This window comes from Cloeon dipterum, chromosome 3 (assembly GCF_949628265.1).
Source record: "Cloeon dipterum chromosome 3, ieCloDipt1.1, whole genome shotgun sequence".
NCBI classification, from domain to species: domain Eukaryota; kingdom Metazoa; phylum Arthropoda; class Insecta; order Ephemeroptera; family Baetidae; genus Cloeon; species Cloeon dipterum.
Genome location: NC_088788.1, coordinates 29,949,272 through 29,970,065, shown reverse-complemented (window position 1 = coordinate 29,970,065; position 20,794 = coordinate 29,949,272). Strand labels below are relative to the sequence as shown.

General features: G+C 38.9%; 5 protein-coding genes across 6 annotated transcripts; 3 read left to right on the top strand and 2 right to left on the bottom strand.

Moving 5' to 3' along the window:
- Window positions 1-9: 9 nt before the first annotated feature.
- Sms (spermine synthase) lies at window positions 10-4,264 on the bottom strand. 2 transcript variants are annotated; one of them, XM_065482262.1, is made up of 8 exons: window positions 4,132-4,264; window positions 3,462-3,549; window positions 3,172-3,398; window positions 2,957-3,068; window positions 2,187-2,309; window positions 1,887-2,131; window positions 1,165-1,356; window positions 10-1,116 (listed from the first exon to the last, which is right to left on the bottom strand). In XM_065482262.1, the coding sequence occupies exons 2-8, from the start codon at window positions 3,514-3,516 to the stop codon at window positions 967-969; spliced, it is 1,104 nt and encodes a 367-aa protein (XP_065338334.1). In that variant the 5' UTR covers window positions 3,517-3,549; window positions 4,132-4,264; the 3' UTR covers window positions 10-966. The 2 variants fall into 2 exon arrangements, with proteins under 2 accessions (XP_065338334.1, XP_065338333.1); XM_065482261.1 differs by lacking the exon at window positions 2,957-3,068 and adding an exon at window positions 2,471-2,582 and having other exon boundaries at window positions 4,132-4,261.
- Window positions 4,265-4,300: 36 nt separating this feature from the next.
- Window positions 4,301-6,320, top strand: CDK2AP1 (CDK2-associated protein 1). The gene is made up of 2 exons (XM_065482263.1): window positions 4,301-4,454; window positions 4,536-6,320. The coding sequence occupies exon 2, from the start codon at window positions 4,571-4,573 to the stop codon at window positions 4,892-4,894; it is 324 nt and encodes a 107-aa protein (XP_065338335.1). The 5' UTR covers window positions 4,301-4,454; window positions 4,536-4,570; the 3' UTR covers window positions 4,895-6,320.
- A 2,278-nt stretch (window positions 6,321-8,598) lies between these two features.
- Window positions 8,599-11,784, top strand: LOC135940346 (clotting factor G beta subunit-like). The gene is made up of 7 exons (XM_065485193.1): window positions 8,599-8,835; window positions 9,109-9,603; window positions 9,980-10,092; window positions 10,155-10,255; window positions 10,316-10,557; window positions 11,221-11,414; window positions 11,487-11,784. The coding sequence occupies exons 1-7, from the start codon at window positions 8,772-8,774 to the stop codon at window positions 11,640-11,642; spliced, it is 1,365 nt and encodes a 454-aa protein (XP_065341265.1). The 5' UTR covers window positions 8,599-8,771; the 3' UTR covers window positions 11,643-11,784.
- A 666-nt stretch (window positions 11,785-12,450) lies between these two features.
- LOC135940566 (cytochrome P450 302a1, mitochondrial) lies at window positions 12,451-16,033 on the top strand. The gene is made up of 9 exons (XM_065485498.1): window positions 12,451-12,596; window positions 12,733-12,890; window positions 13,881-14,121; window positions 14,178-14,365; window positions 14,427-14,622; window positions 14,683-14,857; window positions 14,960-15,208; window positions 15,484-15,690; window positions 15,749-16,033. The coding sequence occupies exons 1-9, from the start codon at window positions 12,586-12,588 to the stop codon at window positions 15,857-15,859; spliced, it is 1,536 nt and encodes a 511-aa protein (XP_065341570.1). The 5' UTR covers window positions 12,451-12,585; the 3' UTR covers window positions 15,860-16,033.
- A 1,866-nt stretch (window positions 16,034-17,899) lies between these two features.
- On the bottom strand, window positions 17,900-20,637 carry LOC135940893 (pantetheinase-like). Its single transcript, XM_065486000.1, has 7 exons — window positions 20,311-20,637; window positions 20,122-20,244; window positions 19,911-20,060; window positions 19,660-19,832; window positions 19,371-19,585; window positions 18,546-19,062; window positions 17,900-18,341 (listed from the first exon to the last, which is right to left on the bottom strand). The coding sequence occupies exons 1-7, from the start codon at window positions 20,428-20,430 to the stop codon at window positions 18,098-18,100; spliced, it is 1,542 nt and encodes a 513-aa protein (XP_065342072.1). The 5' UTR covers window positions 20,431-20,637; the 3' UTR covers window positions 17,900-18,097.
- Between the last annotated feature and the right edge of the window lie 157 nt (window positions 20,638-20,794).

Sequence of the window (20,794 nt, the reverse complement as noted above, 5' to 3'; positions counted from 1 at the left end):
CTAATATGATTCTGTTCAAGTAATGATTATTTTTTATTCATTTATCAATTGTTACATGCAATGAAGTTGCTGGTATAGTTTCAAAATTACTCTTTGGTGCATTACATCATAAAACCGGTCAATTTGTCAATGGAATGGAGAATGAAATAACTGTAAAATACCGTGCGAAATGAGTTATGCCATTGGATGGCACGTTCAAACTTAATTTATGGACGATCTAGGAATCTTGAGCTTCAAGCTTGTATAATAGCATTAAACAAAAAGCACCAATAGTAACAGTCCACGAAAAATATTCAAAAAGTTGCCATAAAATGGAGGAGATGGCACATGCATGGAACACTCTCATGACTAAAAAGGTAACATTTCTTTGTAAAGTCAACTATTTGTTATCAGGATCCACAACTAAACGCTCTTCCCACCGTAGTGATAAAAATCTATTTTTTTGTTGAAATCGAGCAGAGTAATTGTGATTCACAACAGAAGGATTTTCATTGTAGTGGAATATGGCACAAAACAAAATAAGACTATTTAATTCAATTCTATCGCACAATACCGCGCACTAAAAACAGCAAGATTAGTTCTAGTTTCTAAAAAAAGGTAAAATAGCCGCCGAATTGGCAAGATTCAATTTCTAGAAGAATTCCTATTTATTAGTTAATTTAAGATCTTTTTTGGGTGGCTGACTGTGGCACAACCATGCGAGGGCTACATTTTTGACCATGATGCCTCGAAAATATTTTGATTATAGTAGATTTATGAGATTTGTAGATATAGTTAAGAATGTCAACTACAGCAACAAGACAAGTAAATTACAAACGCGCCCTTTGGCTGCATTAATTGAGAAGAGCAGCCATAGGTCTGGTGTCACGAAACAGCGTTGTCTAATTCTGTGTTCCTTACGTGTAAACAGCTACTGGTGCAATAAAACTGTAAACGAGTAGGAAGAGCAAGATGATTCAGGGGGTGCTACTGCTTGCGCCACACCTGGTAGAAAACCCAATCTTCCATGAAGCTGGGCACGAAAGCGTGGTCGCGACTGAAGTCCACCGGGGTCTCCAGCTTCTTCAGCTGCTCTTCGTACATGGCAAGAGCAGTCGGGCATGAGATTCCATTCCCCTGAGAACAATCTTGTACTAAAGAAATTGAGAGATAGAAGTGCCTTACATGGGTCATAAATTTTCCAGTGCTATTGAGCACTTTGAGGGCCTTGTTGAGGATAAGTCTGATGAAATCCCAGATTTCACCCTGAGGTGTGCTTGAGAGAGGAATATCGGTGAGATCTCCAAAAACATAGTCGAATTTGGTCCCATCGGTGATGTACTTGTCAAGCCATTGGACGCAGTCAGCTACAATAATCTGAAAAAAAATCATGCTACACTTGGAAGTTCCCACGACATAATATGTACATATGATATATAACACCAAATCAAGAAATCCAAATTTCAAAAGCTTTTTAGGTTTAGTAATTTTTTTCAATATATTTGTTTCTACCCAACATCGTGTGTTGAAATCCATCATTTTAGTTAGTATCTATGGTCTTTACCATTTTTTACCTGGTTGCAGTTCATAACAATTAATTTCCCCAAGTATTTGATGAAATCTGAACTTTCATAAATTATAATGCAAATACAGTATATGAGATATCACAAGAACTTTTCAAGAAAATTTAAGAAGCTTCACATTTTAGTTTGATGAAAAATCATGGATTGATCCTTGTCGACATTGAGTGTCTGGTTTTAACAATTAATTGTATTATGTAATTGCCAGTAGCAGCAACAAACAGTTAGTTACTACCCCAAAACTCTGTCTAATTACTTTAAATTATACTGGGAGCTGTACTTTTCCCCAAATATTTTTATCCAACTACTTAAAGACCACAATCATACCTTATAGTTTTCCCCGTTATAGTTGTCAAGACAGGTGCCACAAGAATTACGCAGGTACTTCTTGCAGGACTGCATCACAACGTCATCAATTTCCAGCATAGTGACAAACTTTGGCTTCTCCTTGAGGAGTTCCCAAAGCAAAGCTCCGTCACCGCCACCCAAAATCAGCACCTCTTTCCCTTCATAGTTTTCCTTCCCCCTTTGCATCAATGTTTCAGTGTAAATGATATCACTGTCCGCAAGGTCTACAAGTGTAAAAAGTAATACCAAAGTTTGAAACTAAGACACCATGTAACTCACTCTGGAGGTCATCTAAAACCAGCATGTTGCCAAAGGTCGGCGAATGGTAAATTTGAACTTTTTGGTGCGCAGTTTTCTCTTCAAAGAGAAGCTTGTCAAAATCGTACTCCAAAACTCTTTCATCTAGAAAGAAAAAGGTAAAATTAATTCCAAATTTGTGAGAAGATCCAACACACCTTTTATTGGACAGCAATAGAGCGAGCATGCGTGCTGGATCGAATTATGAATGCAGTGGTAATGAATGGATAACCAAAGAAAATAAAAAGAAGGACGGCTGCACTGACCTGAGGAGACTAGATATCTATTGAGGATTCCACCTCTCTTGAAGGCAGGATATTTGTGGCTGCGAATGCTATTGAGCTTTGGAATCAGCAGCGACTCAATGGTCCGAACTTGCTGCAACACGTGCAACTACCCTTTTAGACTCATGCATTTAACCATGCCAAATAAAGAGGACCTTTTTAAAATAATAGTTGATCACACAAAAAATCATAATGATCAGAAATTGCGACGAGTATAATGAGATGTGCCAGAATTATGTTACAAGCTACCGACCTTGATGAATCTACATTCTCAAAATTCACCAAGATAGGAATAATTGAGGAGAATAATGCCCTTGCAGGATTGCCAGCAAGAATAATGTACCCATCCACGACTAATGAGAAACTTGTTTTCCAATTTCATTTCAAAGACGCTGGCAACCCTAATGACTTGATACAATGTGGTATTGTAACATTAAAGCTGAGGAAATTGCTACAGTGGCCAGTCACCTGAAGTAGTCATGTAAACATCCAAAGTAGCACCTCTGCGTAGGGCAGGCAGAATTTTGCCCCTGCTGGCGCCTAAGGTGTTCTTAATCTGACACTCTAAGGCCCGGCTTTGCTGCACGATTTACAATGGGAAACATTTTAAATTATTTTGGCACATTTAAAAAACATTTTTTTCAAGTTATGAGATTAAATTAGGTATTTTTTTGGAAGCTTACGTCGAAAGACAAAAGGGCGTCCTCTTCCTCCCCTCTGTAATACTCAATGCTAATGGAAATTAGGCCAGGTCCTCTGAAAGCCCTGAGAGTCACCAGGCAGCTTCTGGGCCCTGACCATAAAATAAGGATGCCATCGGGGCCACAGTCCTGCATCATGTGCATGTTCAACCCTGGAATGAACTGCTCCAATACTTGATGAACGTCAGTTTGAATGTTTGAGCCAGAGTCTGCAAATTAAATATTGTTGAGTGAGTTTTGCAAGCAGACAACTAATTTTATATTTCACTCACCCAGTTTAGCAGGCTCATTGACTTTAAAGTCCATCAAAATTGTGTTGATTGCCATTTTCCCAGAATACGATTAATTGATAGAAGTCAGCTGAAATGAAGAAATCTTTAAATATTTATTCAAATTGTCCCTGCCATTGATTTTTGGATCGCTTTCAAAACATAAAAGAGCTTTTATGTACCAGCTACTGTGACAGACCGGCAACAAATTTAGATATTTACAAATAAATCAATCGGCAAGAATAGAAGATTGCAAAACACTAAAATTATTGCAGTTGTTACAGTTTTGAAGCTTAGACCCATCCTATAGTGTAACAATTCCTTAAGTATTATTGAATGGAGATTTTCGAACACTTTTTTTGTAATATGTACCATATTATTTTGTGTATGTAAATATAACTATCATATTGTCCTCTTCTTAATAATAAAGTTGAAATTCCGTCAAAATGGGTTAGTTAAATTCAGCGATTTAGAGATTGAACCTTCTCTGTGCCTATGCTGGGGGCCCATTGTACAGACAAGAGACTATACCGAGTACCGAGGCTCGATAAACACTGCCATACACCATGCATTTGAGCCGGCGCGTTGAGGCGGGTGAAAAGCCAATTTAAAAAGCTGATAAAAATCATTTTGGTAACAAGAAAATGATAATCCACAACACCATTGCACTCACCAAATTTTAATTTCACAATAAGAAGTGGCTATTGCCTTCGAGTCTCAAAAAAATTGGCAGAAATGGGAAGAATTGGCTGGATCCAATTTCTGACCGAGTCCCTAGAAATTTCAGTAGCGCCTCTAGCGGTCACACACACATCTAACATCAAAAAATCATATGGAGCAGAATCCCACCCCCATCTGCACGACCACGTTCACAACACATCAACACAACCAACAGTACCAACACTATTTTCGTTCAAATTAGAGAATACGTCGCAGTAACTTTTACGGTGCGTTAAACCCAAAATCAAGAGAACTCTTTATTTGTTCACTAGAAAGGTATGCAATATTAACAAATCCTTGAAATTTCGAACTTGAATAAAATCTATAATAAATTCAGTCCAATCCCAACCCTTTCAGACTCGGCCCATAGCAAGACCAAAGACCAAAGAGCCATGGACGACGAACTGCCAGCCCGAATCGCCAGCATGGAACCATCGGTGACAATAACACCTATTCCAGCGAACATGCCACCCACCCCGCCTGTGTCGTTTGTCGAGGCCAACTCGATGGCTTCAATAACCGTGGTGCCACCCCAGCAACCAGCAATGTCCAATTACGCTCAACTGCTGAGGGTCATCGAGGACATGGGCAAAGACCTGCGGCCGACCTACGCTGGTAGCAAGACAGCCGCCGAGAGGCTCAAGAGAGGCATTGTCAACTCGCGGATCTTGGTCAGGGAATGCCTTCTAGAGACGGAGAGGAGTGCCAGACAATGAGAATCAGCCACCGACCCCAAAGACGACTCTCAGGGATATACAGAAATTTTGCGAATTATCGATTTGATTGCCAAAACTGACGGTTAATTATGAAGTTTATTTTCATTTAGAGTGTTATTTAAGTTGCCATGAGAAAACCAGAAAAGCGCGGAAGGCGCAGGCAATTATTATCATTGTGTATTATTTAGAAACTTTTGTAATGTGTTGCTCTTCTAGAGAATCAAGTTAATTTTGAACACAGAGCCATTTCTAGAGAAATGTTAACGAACAAAACTCCCTGCAGGTATTTTTGCCTATTGCACTCCGTAACATTGAATAATATCAGTTTGGAGAAGCTTGCTGAGTTCAAAAATGGACTGTGGATCACCATGGCACAAATTCAAGCTGATGTCCATGCATAAAAATTTTACTCTTTTACTAGCGAAAGTGGATTGCTTACAATTTTTGGAAAACGAATGTCTCAAATCGCTGTCAAAAACTATTTTAGTGATTGCGAATCCTGACCAAAAGCCTTTGAGCACTTCGCTGAGTCCAGAATTTTTGTCAACATTTTTTCTAGCAGTTTTTAGGTGGAGAATTTCAATGACTGGTGCAGGAGTTCATTCAATAATATATGTTTTTTCTTGAGAAACGCTGTCATCAAAAAATCTGAGAATTGAATTGGGGTTGGGCTATGAAAGTTACCACAACAGAGCCTATAACGAAGTTGCCAACGTGCAATCAACTTAAGAGTCATAAAATAAACTAATGAAATCGCCATATTATCTAACAAATTTGGGTTTGTAATATATATACATGAGTTTTTGTTGCCATTTTACAGAGAGATGAACATAAAAGACTGCCACACTACAAGTTTTCTTTTGACACACTATTCACTCCGTGTTTTAACTAGTTAAATGTGCAGACATTGTGTACTATTGTTTAAAGTGCTTGAATGTTGCCATAAATACCGCTACTCTGGTACCTGTGTGCTTTTGTCAATTGCGGCCAGTGCTAGCATAAACTAACAGTAAAGTTGCTGTCGTGTCTGCACATTTCGGTTTTTTGCTGCCATATTTTGCCTAATCGAACAATGTGTCCCTCTGCATTAGTTCTAAGAAGACCTGGAGAAGTCTGAATATTATATTTTAAACCAATACTATTCATTTTATCTTTCAACGGGTAATTTTTCACTATAGTAGCCTTTCGACCATTAAATATTGTTGAATATAATCAAACGGGCGACCACCATTTGTATACTGCAGCGCTGTTCTCTATTTTAAAACAAAAATATTAAATATAATTAGATGATTATATCGCATGTTAACGAGTATGAAGTATACTTCTACCATATTATACAATATTAGCACTGTATGTGTTGAGTGTGTTATTAAACCAAGAGAGTATTACACTGATTAAATAAAGTATGTTGAATTTCAATAGTTAAGTTTTGGAGTTTCATTTGGCTTAGAATCATTCCTAATTACCTGATCAAATCGACTTTTAAAATTTTTTCAGTTTAATAAAAATTTGAAGCTATATACCAACGTAAACTGGAACAAACCTTCGTGTGCATGATTTTGTGCCGTCTTTTAGTATCTAAGTTAAAAAAGCACCATTCGAACGAGTATAATTGGAGACTGTTGCTGACGCGAGTGGCGTGTGAGCAGAAAGCCCACCTTGCTGAGCGAAATATTACTCCAAAAACCAGATTGAGTTTGATTGTGCTGGGCAAAGCCAGTTATATTTTCAATGGGGGACGAGGCTGGGTTTACCCGACGCGTGGTAGAGAGAGTGCGTCATTATACTCTGCTCACGCATAATTATGGTTCCCAGATTCCCAGACATGATAGTTCGTATACTCTCATGAAATTCTTTATCCAGCAACACTTGTAACTCATTAAACACATTGAAGTTTCACATAAAATACTCATTAACTGTTTTGAAAAAAAAATACTTTTTTTATAGAAAAAACAAAATTAATTAACATTAGGATATTATATTCGTTCTTATTTATTCTTGCTATGTCATAAATAAAATAAATAAATATGTATATAAAGGATATATGTTTATACAGTTTTAATGAATCTGTGCAGTAATTGAATTCACTTAACAGGCACATATAATATATCCGTTACCTCGACCTTGTCATATTATACTTTCAGCACTTTCTGGAATTCCGTGACTATAGGATGTACTTTTTACGATACTGAATAATCATTGCAGCACGGATATCACACGCTCACGTTGATGATAAAGTTAATGAACTTGAAGAAACAGGACACAAATGAATGATACTATACTAGATTGCAAACACCACACGCCGTTGCCTCATTTTCAATGTTACGCACCAGAGTGTGACTAAAGAGTAAAGAATTTTGCCTCTAGCGTGTAGCGAATTAGTGAATGGAGCGTTTCGTGTTCTCAAAAATAGAGTTGGGAGCTTCCTTGATATTTGACATTTGCTGTAATCTAATCATCAATCACACCATTTGAAAAAAGGGAAAAGACAAAATCACCAACACCTTTTAGACGCCGGGGTCATCAGGTGGCAATAAATAATGACTTACCATGATGTGCCTAATTTTTAAAGGTTAGAGGCTAATCCTCGCGTGTTTGCTTTTCCAAGATCAGATGAGTGATTTTGCCTTGAAGAGTCGGGAATATAACAGCTCGATTTTAATTGTAAATAAATATACTCTTATAAGGCGACCAAAACAAACTATTGGTATATCAATCAAGTGCAGCAAAACGAGTGTATGCATAAATATGTGATATTACATTTTACTCACTTCACATTTTTGGGCTTCTGATAAAAATTATTTAAATCTATTTCAAAATTTTTTGAACATCATCGCGATATATTCTTGCTCTATAAATATCTGCGTTTTGAACACACTTTCTTATGTGAAATTCATCAATTCAAATGATGACCAAAAATATAATTTATTCCTTTTTAAATATATTTTCTGTAAAGGTCTTTTATATAACCACAATATTTAAACATTTAAACTTTAACAGAAGGAAAAAGAAGATAAATGATAAATCACACGGAAATGTTGAAATGAGTTATTAATAATGAATTTAATTAAGTTGATAAAGTTGTATTGCTGCTTTTTTGGAGTTTTAAAAAAAAATACTTATTATTTTTTTAAAAAAAGAGGGCTTAAACCTATATTGATTTGTTCAAATCAGTCTTGTTTAAGTACAGTTGCAAATTTCAGCCAAAATGATCAAGGAAGTGATGTTGCAATTCGTTTGGCAGATTTTTTGTCCACCTAATGAAAACAGGAAAGTCCGCAGAAAAATAAGGAAACCCGTCTGTGCACCGGCGACAGTCGCTACGTGTGTATGCAAATAGCATTATATTATATGTTTAACATGATATTCAACACATTCCTCACCACTGAGAAGTTAAGAATGGCGAGAAATAGAAAGCAGTGTGTTCTCCTCTTTGCTCTAATAAGGGAAATAAAATGCACGAGTAATTTATTTAGGAAAACCGCTACAATATCCGTTTAAGTGTGGGTGATTTTGTCGTTTAATTGTACCGTCTCTGACGTACTTACACACGCGTCCACGCCGCGACACCGGTGGTATTTATTGCCAGAGGAGCCGGCCTAAAGCAATAAATACGCTCAGTTACAGTGGCAGGCAAGACCGAAGGTATACCCCACCTCTCCGCATCTCTCAGGGCGATCTTACTCACTTTTCAGAACTTTCAGAAGGATTCCCGGGCATCATCTTGGTCACTGACTGGATTGTGCTCCTTCATGCAACATCTCTCGCGGAGGACTCCTGTCGTTTTCGCAGAAAAGCGATTCGCTACGTCCACCTGTTCTCTTAACAGCGCAGAAGTTTTTGTATTTTATAAATGTAACACCGCACTTTATCCAAGATGAAGGTCGAACCTCAAGTGAAATGTGTACTCATCATCTTTGCAGCTTTTGCTCTCATCGAATGTGAGTTAAGATCCTTAAAATTAATACTATATTTAAGTTGTGTGTAGGCTGTGACTTTTACAGGAAACTTTTGTTAGGTGATTAACAGTTGCACCCATAAGGAGAACTCCATTATATGTTGCAAAATTCGACCTATATAGCACCCAAAATTTATAATAATTGAAAAATTTTATTAGGGTTACAAATTATAAATAATAGATGTAGTTAAATGTGTTAATCGCATCAAGTCATCATCTTCAGTAAAAGAAAACGATTTTTCTGTTGAATTTAAAGGTTCAGAAGCAGTTTTCGGCAACTATGGTTTCGGCAGTTTCTACCCCCAGCCTCGTGGCCCTCCTGTCGCTCCTGGCCCTATGTACCCCTACTACAATCCCCAGGCAGGCTTCCCTCCAGGGCCCTGGAGAGGCAACAAGGACGCTGAGTGGCTTCCGCCACACCATTCAACTGCACATCGCAACCCCTATTACAATCACCCGCACGACGAGGACGACAGTAGTTTCTACGATGACGACGACGAAGAAGATGACAAGAGTCAATTTGACAACAAATCTTGTCCCGGGGGTTGGAGCGGAGGCACCAGGTGGCCGTGCATACCCACCAAAAACTGCACCACACTCAAGCCTAGGGGCATTAGGACGCACTGTGGATGGAGCGCTGGCTCGCCCTTGGTGTGTTGTCCCGTCGTGAACGCGGCTATCCAAGCGGACGTAAGAGTGCCGCCTAGAAATAATATCAGGCCTCCGGTGCAAGTCAAACCTCAAGTTCAAAGTGAGTGGTTCAGCATTTTAATTTTATTGGTTACTCTAAAAATTGACACTTTAAATTCAGTAGTACATCACTAAAAAAGGGCAACAAGGCCAATTGAAGATCATTCAAATAGACCAAAGTCATCGCGATGGAAAAATCACTATAACATTTTAAATTTGACGGTCACAACTACAAACACTTTATAAATCACTCAAAATGAAGAGAGGTGGTTTGCGGTCTTTAAATATCATTTTCATTAAAACAAGGGAATAAGTTCTTATTTATTTCCCAATCTTATACAAAAAAGACTTTCATATTTATTTTTATTTGAAGGATTCACAATCGGAGCAATATTTTGATTTACTCATATCAATAAAAAAAATCGTGATTATTACAGAATGCGGCCAGCTAGTGTCTGATTCGCGAGGCGCAATCGTCTTCCGCGATGACGCCCCTGCTTCCATCGTTGGCGGCGTTCCCCTCCGAACTGCCCAAAGTTCACCTTGGATGGTAATAGCCGACCTTTTTTTGCTGTAGCTTCACAGCAATTATTCATCATTTCTGTTTTACAGGCTGCAATTGGTGAGCGCGTTAAAAATGAGATTGAATGGTTCTGCGGCGGCTCTTTAATATCCGCACAGTGGGTTATTACGGCGGCACACTGCACCACAAGGCGAGTATAATTTTAATGTAAAAACATGAATAGGTGAATAACTCACGTTTTTGTCAACAGAAAGACTGAAATTGTGAGATTAGGAGAGCTTGACTTCTCTCGCACCGACGAGCCAGCTGCGCCAAAAGACTTTATTGTCGTTAAAGTGGAGAAACACCCTGATTACAGCCCTCCTAATTATTACCATGACGTCGCTCTTCTCAAGCTGAGGGAGCCAGTGACCTTCAATCAGTATATTCAGCCAGTCTGTCTGCCGCCTCCTATAATGAAAAATTTGGAAGGCGCCATCGCTACAGTGTCAGGTACTGAATCGCAATATTAATGGTTTTTACAGCTCCACTATTCCCCAGTCATTGTTGTGATGTTGCTTTTCCTTTTTGCCACCTCATTCATTTTTCTACAGAATAATAAAAACACTTGAGTGTGTTTTACACACGCCAAAGATGAATAAATATTTAAAATTTCCTGGGTTTCTTTAAACACCTTATAACTTTGAGAAATTTTATAATTTTAATTCGGTACTATTCATATTTCTAATTTGTACTCAATGATGTAAATCTCGTAAATCTTATAAATCATTTTTCTAGAGCACTTAAAAACTTCCAAAAATTTCTTCAAAATGGTTTGTTGTACCATTTAGTTTCTCACGGTAACTTGCTTTAAAAATTTGTAAACTCTTTTAGCATCGATAAATTTAACATAGCAGTGGATTGAATATATTAGTGGATATTTAAAGGAACATTTTCCTTGTTCGAAAGTTAGCACGTGTGACATCAGTATTATAATATTACACATGTCAGAGAGGTCAAAACCTTCAGAGCTGCTCGAGTGTTGATTTATCATCAACGCCGTCATATTACCAAAAATATAATTCCGAGCAGTAATACTAAAATAAATAACTTTTATTCATTCATTAAAAAAATGTATATTGTAAAATAAAATAAAATCTATTATTATTATTTCAGGTTGGGGAGACACAGCATGGGGTGAAGATCGGAGCAACGTTCTCTTGGAGGTTGGCGTGCCGATAATCCCAAATAGCCAATGCACAAAGTATTTTGCCTCGCGGACTATTGCCAAATTGAATTATCCACAGGGCATTACAAATAATCTATTGTGCGCCGGTGACACCGAGGAAGGCGGCAAAGACGCCTGCAAGGTACAACGGTTTTTCCCCAGTCTTTGAGACCGTTGCAATGACACTACTGAAACTAATTATTTCATCGTGCAGGGAGACTCTGGCGGGCCGCTAGTAATGCGAGAGGGCAACGTGCACAATTTGATCGGCATTGTCTCAACAGGGGTCGGGTGCGGCTCGAAGAATTTTCCAGGCGTGTATGTCAGGATTTCAAATTACACTGAATGGATAAAAAATGTAATTAGATGATTCATGTGAAAGGAATTTTTTAATTAAATTAGTAAATTAAAATTTGAAAAGATGAAACTTAAGTTTTGTTCACCGTGACCTTGTCTTTTTTAGGTTACACTAGCAGGAGGCTCATTAATAAATTATGTTAAAAGTTGTAAACAAAATATTTATATTCATTTTAATACTCATTCCTAAAAAATATAAAAATTATTCATCACATTTAAATGACAAAAGTCAATGATAAAACAGTGAGAAAAGGTACTACTTCTGGCTAAGAGCGCCGTGATTAAACTTTATCTAAAAGCCTAGTAATTAATTGACCTTCAAATAGGATCACATGAAAGAATTGTGACTGGCGCAAATTTAATTATTCAAATTATAACATGTACTTGTTTGATCAGCGAACAAACATTTATTTTTAATTTGAAAAAAAAATACCAGCTTAAATATATCACTTGCTCTCATGAATGAATGTCATATGAATCTTTAATTCAACATGACATGTATTAAACTCATTTTTAAGGTAATAGATGAATATTTTATAATTTCTACAACCGTATTATACAACAGCAAGAGGGAATAGTTTTGTAAAAATTGAATAAATAGGAATTAATTCAGGCAGACGTTTAGAAGACGATTATAGATTCAGCCTATGGGTTCAAACAAAAGTTGCTTTAAATTTGATGAAGTTTCTCTCATGTTTGACTAATTTGTTGCATTCTGGATTGACCTGTTTTGATTTGCAAATTTTTCTCACCTTCGTTGATCTTTGCCTTCATCGAATAAACCACTCTCTTCATTCAGTTATGAAGCTTACCCCGAACGCAGCAGAGGTTTAGCTCCCTCTACAAGCGGTGGCCTGATCTACTTGTGAATCATAGTGCCAGAGCCGCAAGTTGAATTCCCCGGTGTTAAAATTTGAAGATTTTTGTGAGAAATAAATCATCAAAGCAAAATACGAATGATTCAAAAGTGAGTACAAAATCTGTGTCGTTTCTGCTACAACTTAAAATTACTATTTCTCTTCTTTCGAACAAATAGAATTTTTTCCACTTTATACTGAACTGTTGGATCAGGGTGGCGCATAAAAACAAACTGTGTTTGACAGGTACCTGCAGGTGGGAGCAGGCGTCCCCCGCCGTCGATTTCTCATAGCAGTTGCCCGCCACCTGAGCAATGGCGACACCTTCAGGCCTTTTCAAGATATGCCTGGACCGCGATCTTTTCCAATCATAGGAACTCTTTATAAATATTTCCCAGTTATTGGTAATTCTTATTTGCAGATATTTAAAATACTTAAGATGGAGATTCTGACCCAAATATAATTTTAGCCACAACATCATTTACTACAAAGAGATTTTTGTATGACATAGAGCTAATTTATTTTATCATTTTATCGTCTAAATGAAAATAACAAATTTTTGCTACTGCGTAATTATTTGGATGTTCAAGCCACAATAAAATAACAAAAATGAAATAAGAGATATATCTGTGCTCAAGAATGGTGAAATCAAAACTGTTTGAACAACATTTTTGTACGGAAGCTTTTTAACGAAAATATATCAGAAGTATTTTAACATGGAATGGCCATTAAGTTCAATTCAACCTCATGTGTAGGATAGACTTGTGAGATTTAAAAACATCATTAAGTATTTTTGTATATTGTGGATTTTAGTGTCTCCATTACCTCAATTTTTGATGAATTTTCATTTTTTCATGCACATAAGATCAGAAGGTTGATTTGTCAGGGTTCAAGGTTAAAAGATAAAATTCAATGGGACAAAATACTTTTCATACTATATTTTAATATGCATAACAGTTTTAGCAATTAAAATCATTTGTTGAAAAAATAATACTTCAATTGAGTTGACATTTAAATCGTAAATTGGCTTTGAGAGAGACAATTTTTTTTAATTTATCTCTGCAATCAATTTTTTCCTCGACTTTAAACAGTAGGTAACTGTATGATTTGATTATTCTTTACTCTGCCAATTTCTTCAAATCAAAGGCCAAAGTCAGGTCCAAAAAAGGAAAATTCTATGGAGCGAATTTTAAGTGTGATCGTTCTTGTATACGCGCCAACAATCTTCACGCTGAGTAAGAGATTAGGATCCGACAAAATGGACTCAAAATCCTGTCACCCTCCATAAGAATTACATTTGGGGTAACAGGATTGTGGGATCCTCATCTCTACTATCCTTACTTCACGCCAACAAAGTAAAAGTCAATCCATTTATTTAATGTGTTCTTTTTTAGGTGATTATCAGTTTGAAAGGTTGCACAGAAATGGAGAGAAAAAACTTGCGCAATACGGCAAAATCGTGCGAGAGGAAATCGTCAAAGGCACCAACCTAGTGTGGTTATTCGACCCCGTCGATATTGAAACCCTTTTCAGACACGGCGAGGGAAAACACCCTCAGAGGTTGAGCCACCTCGCAGTTCTACACTTCAGGCTCACAAGGCGCGATGTCTATAATACTGGCGGCCTCCTTCCAACGTAGGAGAAAAGTTAACCCTATGTTATTACTACCCAAACTTAAAAGAGGTGTTTAGAAACGGTCCTGATTGGGCGCGGCTAAGGACAGTTTTCCAAAAGTCTCTGAGCAGGCCGCAAAATGTCAGAATGTACATCCCTATGTTGGATGAAGTTCTCACGGATTTTGTCAAGCTCATTGAAAGGACTGCGTGCCGATCTCCGGTGGACGATTTTTTGCACGAACTCTCCCGTCTGAGCCTTGAGCGTAAGCATAATTTTCGTTTGCTATGTTAAAGAGGAATAACGTCGTATAATTGTAATTTTAGAAACTGGATTAGTAGCTTTTGATGAGAGATTGGGTGGCATCGCGGAGGAACCAATTGTACTCTGCGAGAAACTGTTGGAAGCTGCTTTAACGATCAATAGCTGCGTGTTGGGCACTGATCAAGGGCTCCATTTGTGGAAGAAATTCAAAACGCCATTGTACAAAAAAATGGAAAGAGCTATGTTGCACTTGGAAAAGTAAAACGGCATCATTTAAATGGAGCTTGTAGAACAAATTCTCTTAATCTATTAATATAGGGTCGCTATCGAATTCGTGGAGAGGAAAGCAGCACATCTTGAGACTTATAAGACAGTAGATAACCGCGTCGGGCAGTCTTTGTCTCTGCTGGAACAATTCCTCCAGTCCCCTGATCTTGATCGGAAAGATGTGATAGGAATGGTGGTCGACATGCTTCTCGCTGGTGCTGATACGGTTTGTCTTTTATTTTTATTTTTCCTATTTATTTTTACCTCTTTTACAAGTAAATTTATATTTAAGCACTCCGGATAATGCAATTAAATTTAATATTTTTAGACGGCGTACAGTTCTAGCTTCGCCCTGTACCATTTGGCGACGAACCCCGAAAAGCAGCGGTTGCTGCACGAAGAAGCGAGATCGCTACTGCCGACCCCTGACTCTAGGATCACGACTCAGACGTTATCGGCCGCTGCGTACACCAAAGCCGTCCTCAAAGAATCGCTCCGCCTTAATCCTATATCGGTTGGCGTGGGACGCATTCTCCAGCACGATTCCGTTTTCTCGGGATATAATGTGCCCAAAGGGGTGAGTGTGCAATAGCATTTTTATCCCTGGCTAATTCTTTGGCTACAACTTTCAAATAATATTTTCCATAAAAATATTTTATTCAAAAAAGTTATATTTCTTGATAAATGAAGAGAAGGTTACACAAATTTAAAATTAAAATTGTGGTGATGTCCAAGAAGGCTGACAATGAGAGGGTAATATTTTTTGGAGGTGCATGATTTTAGCAGTTGTTTAAACATTTATTTAGCGCGTTATGAAAAAATTAACAAAAAACATAATATTTTTATTATTAGACAGTGGTCGTGACGCAGAATCAAGTCTCGTGCCGCCAACCAAGCAACTTTATACGGCCAAACGAGTTCCTGCCTGAAAGGTGGCTCAGAGGCCACGAGCTGAACGAACCCGTGCATCCTTACCTTACACTACCCTTTGGACACGGACCTAGGGCGTGCATTGCAAAATTGTTGGCTGAGCAGAACATTCAAATGATGCTTCTGAGAGTGAGAAGTTTTGTTGAATGGTGCTAGAATTGTCTTTCAAACTTTTTATTCGTTTCAGATTGCAAGGGAATTCCACATTACTTGGGAAGGACGAGGTTCACTTGACAGCATTTCACTGCTGATAAATAAACCTGACAGGCCTTTACGATTGCAGTTCCACAAAATTTGATCATATCGCGGACGATATCGCATTTCTTATTGAAGCCGCGCCGCAAATTTTTGCTGTGCGATTTGAAAACAAAAATGGTAGCTAAATTCCGATATGTCAATTAAGAATAATGATATGTATAGACTGGCTAAGATTCAAAGTGGAAGAGAAAATTTTCATCAGTCCATGATTTTCAGTCGCAGCAATGCACCAGTGGTGCGTTTGAAACTTTTAATTGTAGTACACAATAAGACATTTAAGTATTAACTTACTATTGCCACTGTTTGCATTAATTTCAAAACTAATACATCAGATAGCTATCATGAAAATGTTCCTGCATTTAAGTGATTGATTTCATGTCCAAACGTATTATGGCTCACTCCTATTAAACCTTTTATACTATAAAACATCTTGAAATTTTCAAGCGATACTCCGAGTAATACAAATGACTGAGCTGCCAAGACGACGTCGACGAACTGCAGGATGACCTCGCCCTCGTCGACATTTGGTGCACCAACAACGGCATGCAGCTGAACGCCAAGAAATGCGTCGCGATGGACATCTCGCGCGCGCGCCAGCCGTGGACGCCCCAGTACACGATTGGCGGCGTGGTGCTCGACTACGTCTGCACGCAGCGCCTCCTTGGCGTCCATATCTCGAGAGATCTGCGCTGGAACCACCATGTCGACGTCCAGCGAAAGAAAGCAGCGCGTACTCTTGGATTCGTGGCCCGCAATTTGCGTGGCTGCACGCAGAGAGTGAAAAGGATGGCGTACCTGACTCTCGTGAAGCCCAAGTTGTTTTACGGGACTCCGGCGTGGCACCCCTGGACCAAGGCAAACATCGGGAAGATGGTTAGAACCCAGAACAGAGCCCTCCATTTCATCCACGGTCGCCACGTCCCGCCACCTGAGAAGCAGAACATGCTGTCCGTGCCGGCCCAACTTGGCTACAACGACCTGCTATTTTTCAAGAAGAGTCTTTGCGGCCTCACAGATTACGACGCAATGGCGCGCATCACCGAGGGCCGCGTGCACCGCGGCGACGACCCGCTGCATCCGCGGCTGCAACAGCCACCAGCGCGCACTGAACTCGGCCAGTGTGTGTTTGATTTTCGTGTCATCGCTTTTTGGAATGCTGCACCACCTGCATTGAAAGACTGTTCAGCGGCACAGTTTCCTTCCAAGTGTAAGGCGTATGTGAGTGCGTGTTTCTAGTGCAGCTTAATCTCCTCCTTTCAAGGCCCATTCCGGCTCTGCCCTCCTGGGTAGAGTTTTAGCGAGATGTTTGCCAGGAATGGTGCCTTTTCTCACTGATTTATATTTTTAGTTTATGACAAATTGTTTTTTAACATGTATGTACATATCTTTTGGTGAGAATAAACAAGCAATAATAATAATAAATATTTTCAAAAATTGAAGCCTGCTGTGATTTAGTTATATTCTTACGAAGCTATATTAGCCATTTTAGCTAATTCAAAACCTCAATCTTGTATTCTTTATAAAATTTGCTATAAAGATGTTTCATGTTAAAATGAACTATATATATATATATATATATATATATATATATATATATATATATATATATATATATATATATATATATATATATATATATATATATATATAGTTAATCGCCTTTGTACTTCAAATATTTAACTAGACATTTTAAAGAATAAGTTGCATAATTTTACTCCCAAAATATTTGTTTTGTGTGGCAATCTCTCGGCGCTCTAATACACCGCACTCAACCCATAGATAAATCGCAACCTAAAAGTCGTGAATGGCGCAATGATTTTATTAAGCGGAGACGACGATGATTGAAACTCATCTCCAGCCCACATTCGTGTGTTATTGTATCATGCTAATTATATGAAGTAGGTGGTGCACACATGCTACGATTCCGTCAAGGTTGCGTGGCATGTGTCCGCACATGGAAACCGCCGACAGAGGCGCCGTGAGGATCAGAATTTATTTATTTGGTACAGTTTGTCACAGCGACAATGTTTAAAAACTTAAAACGATTAATTCATTTCTTAATTGCAAGAAAAGACCACAGTTTCAAAACAAAAGAAGCTGGGGGTGTTTAATTCAGTGCATAATAAATTACTTCACACCGCGCCAGGCTGCAGCGCGTTGTTAAACAACAATGAGCAACAAAGGTAAAGGACGGACGTCGTGACGCAAATTGTGCCACTGCGATTACCATAATAAGTTGAACATATGCATATTTTATACGTGTAGTTCGTTAATGGCCTCACACAAGGAGTCCCACAGTGGCGCAGAGTAACGAAATAAGGCACGGTATCGCAGCGGCTGCATTGTTGGAGACGCGGTAGTCGTGGGAATAGAGGGCAAAAGTGTGCACCTTAATCGGCTGTCTCAGCGCGAGCCCGAACAGCCAGCCGCTGTTTTCATGCCACTGCCTCGCCAACTGGCCCCTGAACGAAAAGGGCAGTGTACTCTCCGAGTGTAGGGTGCTCGGAATCACGTGGGAGGAGCTGCAATTTTCAGTTCACACAGTTCAGCATAGCATCAAGAAATTGTTCCTGAATTAAAAATGAGCTCTGCAGCGTTTTCAAGATAAAAGTGTTTTCTAAGGTCTTGTGAGTTACTTGAATTTAATTTTAATGTAATGTTTTTTTAATTAATATTTGTGCAATCTTAAAATTGGAAAAAATGCATCGAATTTGAGTAGGACAAACCTGAAATTGCCTTTCAGTAAGATGGAGTTAAACGAAACACGCGTTGCATATTCAGACTCGTCAAGCGCATTCCCGCAAGAGGCGACTTCTGCATTTGCACACGCCACAAGTCCGCAAGCTTGTATCTGGATCCCAGCCCCATCTTCGCCACTAAAGGCCAACAATTGATAGAAATGGTCTTGATCGCCAAAATCGGCCTCAATCTCAAGCTGACAGCAGAATTTTCCGTGGCATGTCTCAGCAGTCTTGTTGTTCAGCAAAAGGGTGCTGCTGAACTCGGCCATCAGGGCGTCACTTTCGGTGTGGAAACTTTTCATTGTCAGATCGACGGCACCTTTTTCTTGGTCGAAAAAATCGATTATAGGTTCACCACCTGTTTCAAGGCCAATTGCCATTCTGTATGTGCCATCCTTTCGGTATACGCCAGCGCCGCTGTAGCCTTTCTCGACGTGAAGGTAGCTGCTGCTCACCAAATTTACTTTTAGGGTGCGCGACCAACCCATTTGAATTTGAGTACCTAGTAACAATGAATTTTAGTTGTTTTAATTAAAAATGATATTTTGGTGGGTCAGCAGGGTGGGTAATTTTTTAAGAATACATATAAAAATTATTTTGGATTTAATATAATTTTAAAAAACATCAAAAGACTCGCAAACAAGCAGTTTAATAAATGAGTGCAAATTGGCAATGAAAAATAGGATATGGGAGAGTAATATTTAATTTACTATATATTGCCATCCTGCTTAAATTGTATGCTGAGCTGAAGAGATTTTGCAGCAGTATACATACATAGTCAGGAATTATTATTTTTAATTAATTTCGTACCAGTTTTAAAAGGCAGAGTGTTAACCCAAGCGGTGGGGTGCACAAAATGAGTTACTCTGTGAACATTGACCAATTCAACGGCAGGTTTGTGGAAGAGCAGATCGTGACCTGTAACTAGACCGAAAGTGACCCCGAACGACGTCGTGAACGTGACAGCTTCCGCCGAGTCTGTTCGGTTCAGAGCAGGCTCTTGGAGCAGATTGAATTTGCGATACCTGAGAGTAACAAGAAGTGCATTATTTATCTCTTTGGCGGCAAAGGCACCGCAGCTATGGTGGATTCACTTTACTTTGCCAACAGTCTGCCGTCCTTATCGAATGCAACGTTCGTGTTGTACAAAAGAACACCATCAGAGCCGCACGGTTGATTTGTTTCGGTCGCGCTGCACGCCACTTTTTCCACGAGGTTCGCCACCAGGTCTATTTGCAGGCGCTGGGCGAGACAGGACAGACGATGCACTGCCTAACATACGCCTTTTATTCATATTTTACCTTATTTATAAACTGGAAAGTATTTGTTTAAAAGCCCTAACTCTCAAACCAGATAATCCTGCTCAGGGTCGCCTGCGTCATCGCACAGGATGATTCCATTACTCGGCACAATTTGAGAGAGCCGGAAAGCTGCTTTCCTGTCATCCTTAACTTTGATTGTTGTCAAAGCGTATTCCGGGAATACCATCAGCTTTCGACCCTGATTTTCGGATAAAACTGTCAACGTGTTAATCCTTTGAAATTGACTCGTTCCAAAAAACCTTTGTGTCGTCAATGCTGAGCCGGTCCAGATTTTGTTCAATAATATTGAATTGCAGTTCTTCTTGATCCCAGCCAACGGGAGTGTATTGAAACGTAATTGTTCCGTAATGCTCCTTCGCGACCTTTCCGTTGCCCACATACTCACATATTTGAATGTTTGCAAAATAAAAATAATTTCACTTTTTTACCAAATCAGATCCGTCTCCCACAACCACAGTTTCTTCATCCGCTATGAAATTTCTGCAGCGAACCCTCAGTGTTGCGAGCAAAACGAGGAGGCAGAAGAGGAAAGTTTTCTCGATCTTCATCTCGAGCACGATACTCAAACTGTGCTGGAAATCAAGACTGAATCATTCTTCAATTGCCTATTAAGTCTAGATAATTAGCAAGCCGCTATCGACAAAAGAGGCTGATTAAGTCTCTCAAGGATTATGTTTTCAACTTTTTGACGTATTTTCGGTTCCTCCTACTGCGATAAGAAGAGTGTGAAAATATGTTGATCAGGAGAGCACGGCTCGCTTTTCCCACTTTTGTAGATTATTAATAGTTGGAAATAAAAATTAAGGACCGTGAAGCGCGACACCCTTTTGAGCCTAGCCTCTCTTAATGAGTAGCACTGAATGACGTGACCTTGGAATAAGGGTGCCGCGCAAATCATGAGATAGTGAGGAA

Bases quoted from the DNA above. Each gene is read 5' to 3' on its own strand.
- Sms (XM_065482262.1), bottom strand. From the start codon at position 3,516: ATGGCAATCAACACAATTTTGATGGACTTTAAAGTCAATGAGCCTGCT. The intron at 2,310-2,956 runs GTGACTGGCCAC...TTTTCTTTCTAG, and splicing joins TGTTTACATGACTACTTCAG to ATGAAAGAGTTTTGGAGTAC. The intron at 1,117-1,164 runs GTAAGGCACTTC...GATTGTTCTCAG, and splicing joins CTGGAAAATTTATGACCCAT to GGGAATGGAATCTCATGCCC.
- CDK2AP1 (XM_065482263.1), top strand. From the start codon at position 4,571: ATGGACGACGAACTGCCAGCCCGAATCGCCAGCATGGAACCATCGGTG.
- LOC135940346 (XM_065485193.1), top strand. From the start codon at position 8,772: ATGAAGGTCGAACCTCAAGTGAAATGTGTACTCATCATCTTTGCAGCT. The intron at 8,836-9,108 runs GTGAGTTAAGAT...TTGAATTTAAAG, and splicing joins AGCTTTTGCTCTCATCGAAT to GTTCAGAAGCAGTTTTCGGC. The intron at 11,415-11,486 runs GTACAACGGTTT...TTCATCGTGCAG, and splicing joins GCGGCAAAGACGCCTGCAAG to GGAGACTCTGGCGGGCCGCT.
- LOC135940566 (XM_065485498.1), top strand. The intron at 14,366-14,426 runs GTAAGCATAATT...TTGTAATTTTAG, and splicing joins CTCCCGTCTGAGCCTTGAGC to AAACTGGATTAGTAGCTTTT. The intron at 15,691-15,748 runs GTGAGAAGTTTT...TATTCGTTTCAG, and splicing joins TTCAAATGATGCTTCTGAGA to ATTGCAAGGGAATTCCACAT.
- LOC135940893 (XM_065486000.1), bottom strand. From the start codon at position 20,430: ATGAAGATCGAGAAAACTTTCCTCTTCTGCCTCCTCGTTTTGCTCGCA. The intron at 20,245-20,310 runs GTAAAAAAGTGA...GGCAACGGAAAG, and splicing joins TGGGAGACGGATCTGATTTG to GTCGCGAAGGAGCATTACGG. The intron at 18,342-18,545 runs GTTTGTCCTACT...TGAAAATTGCAG, and splicing joins TTACTGAAAGGCAATTTCAG to CTCCTCCCACGTGATTCCGA.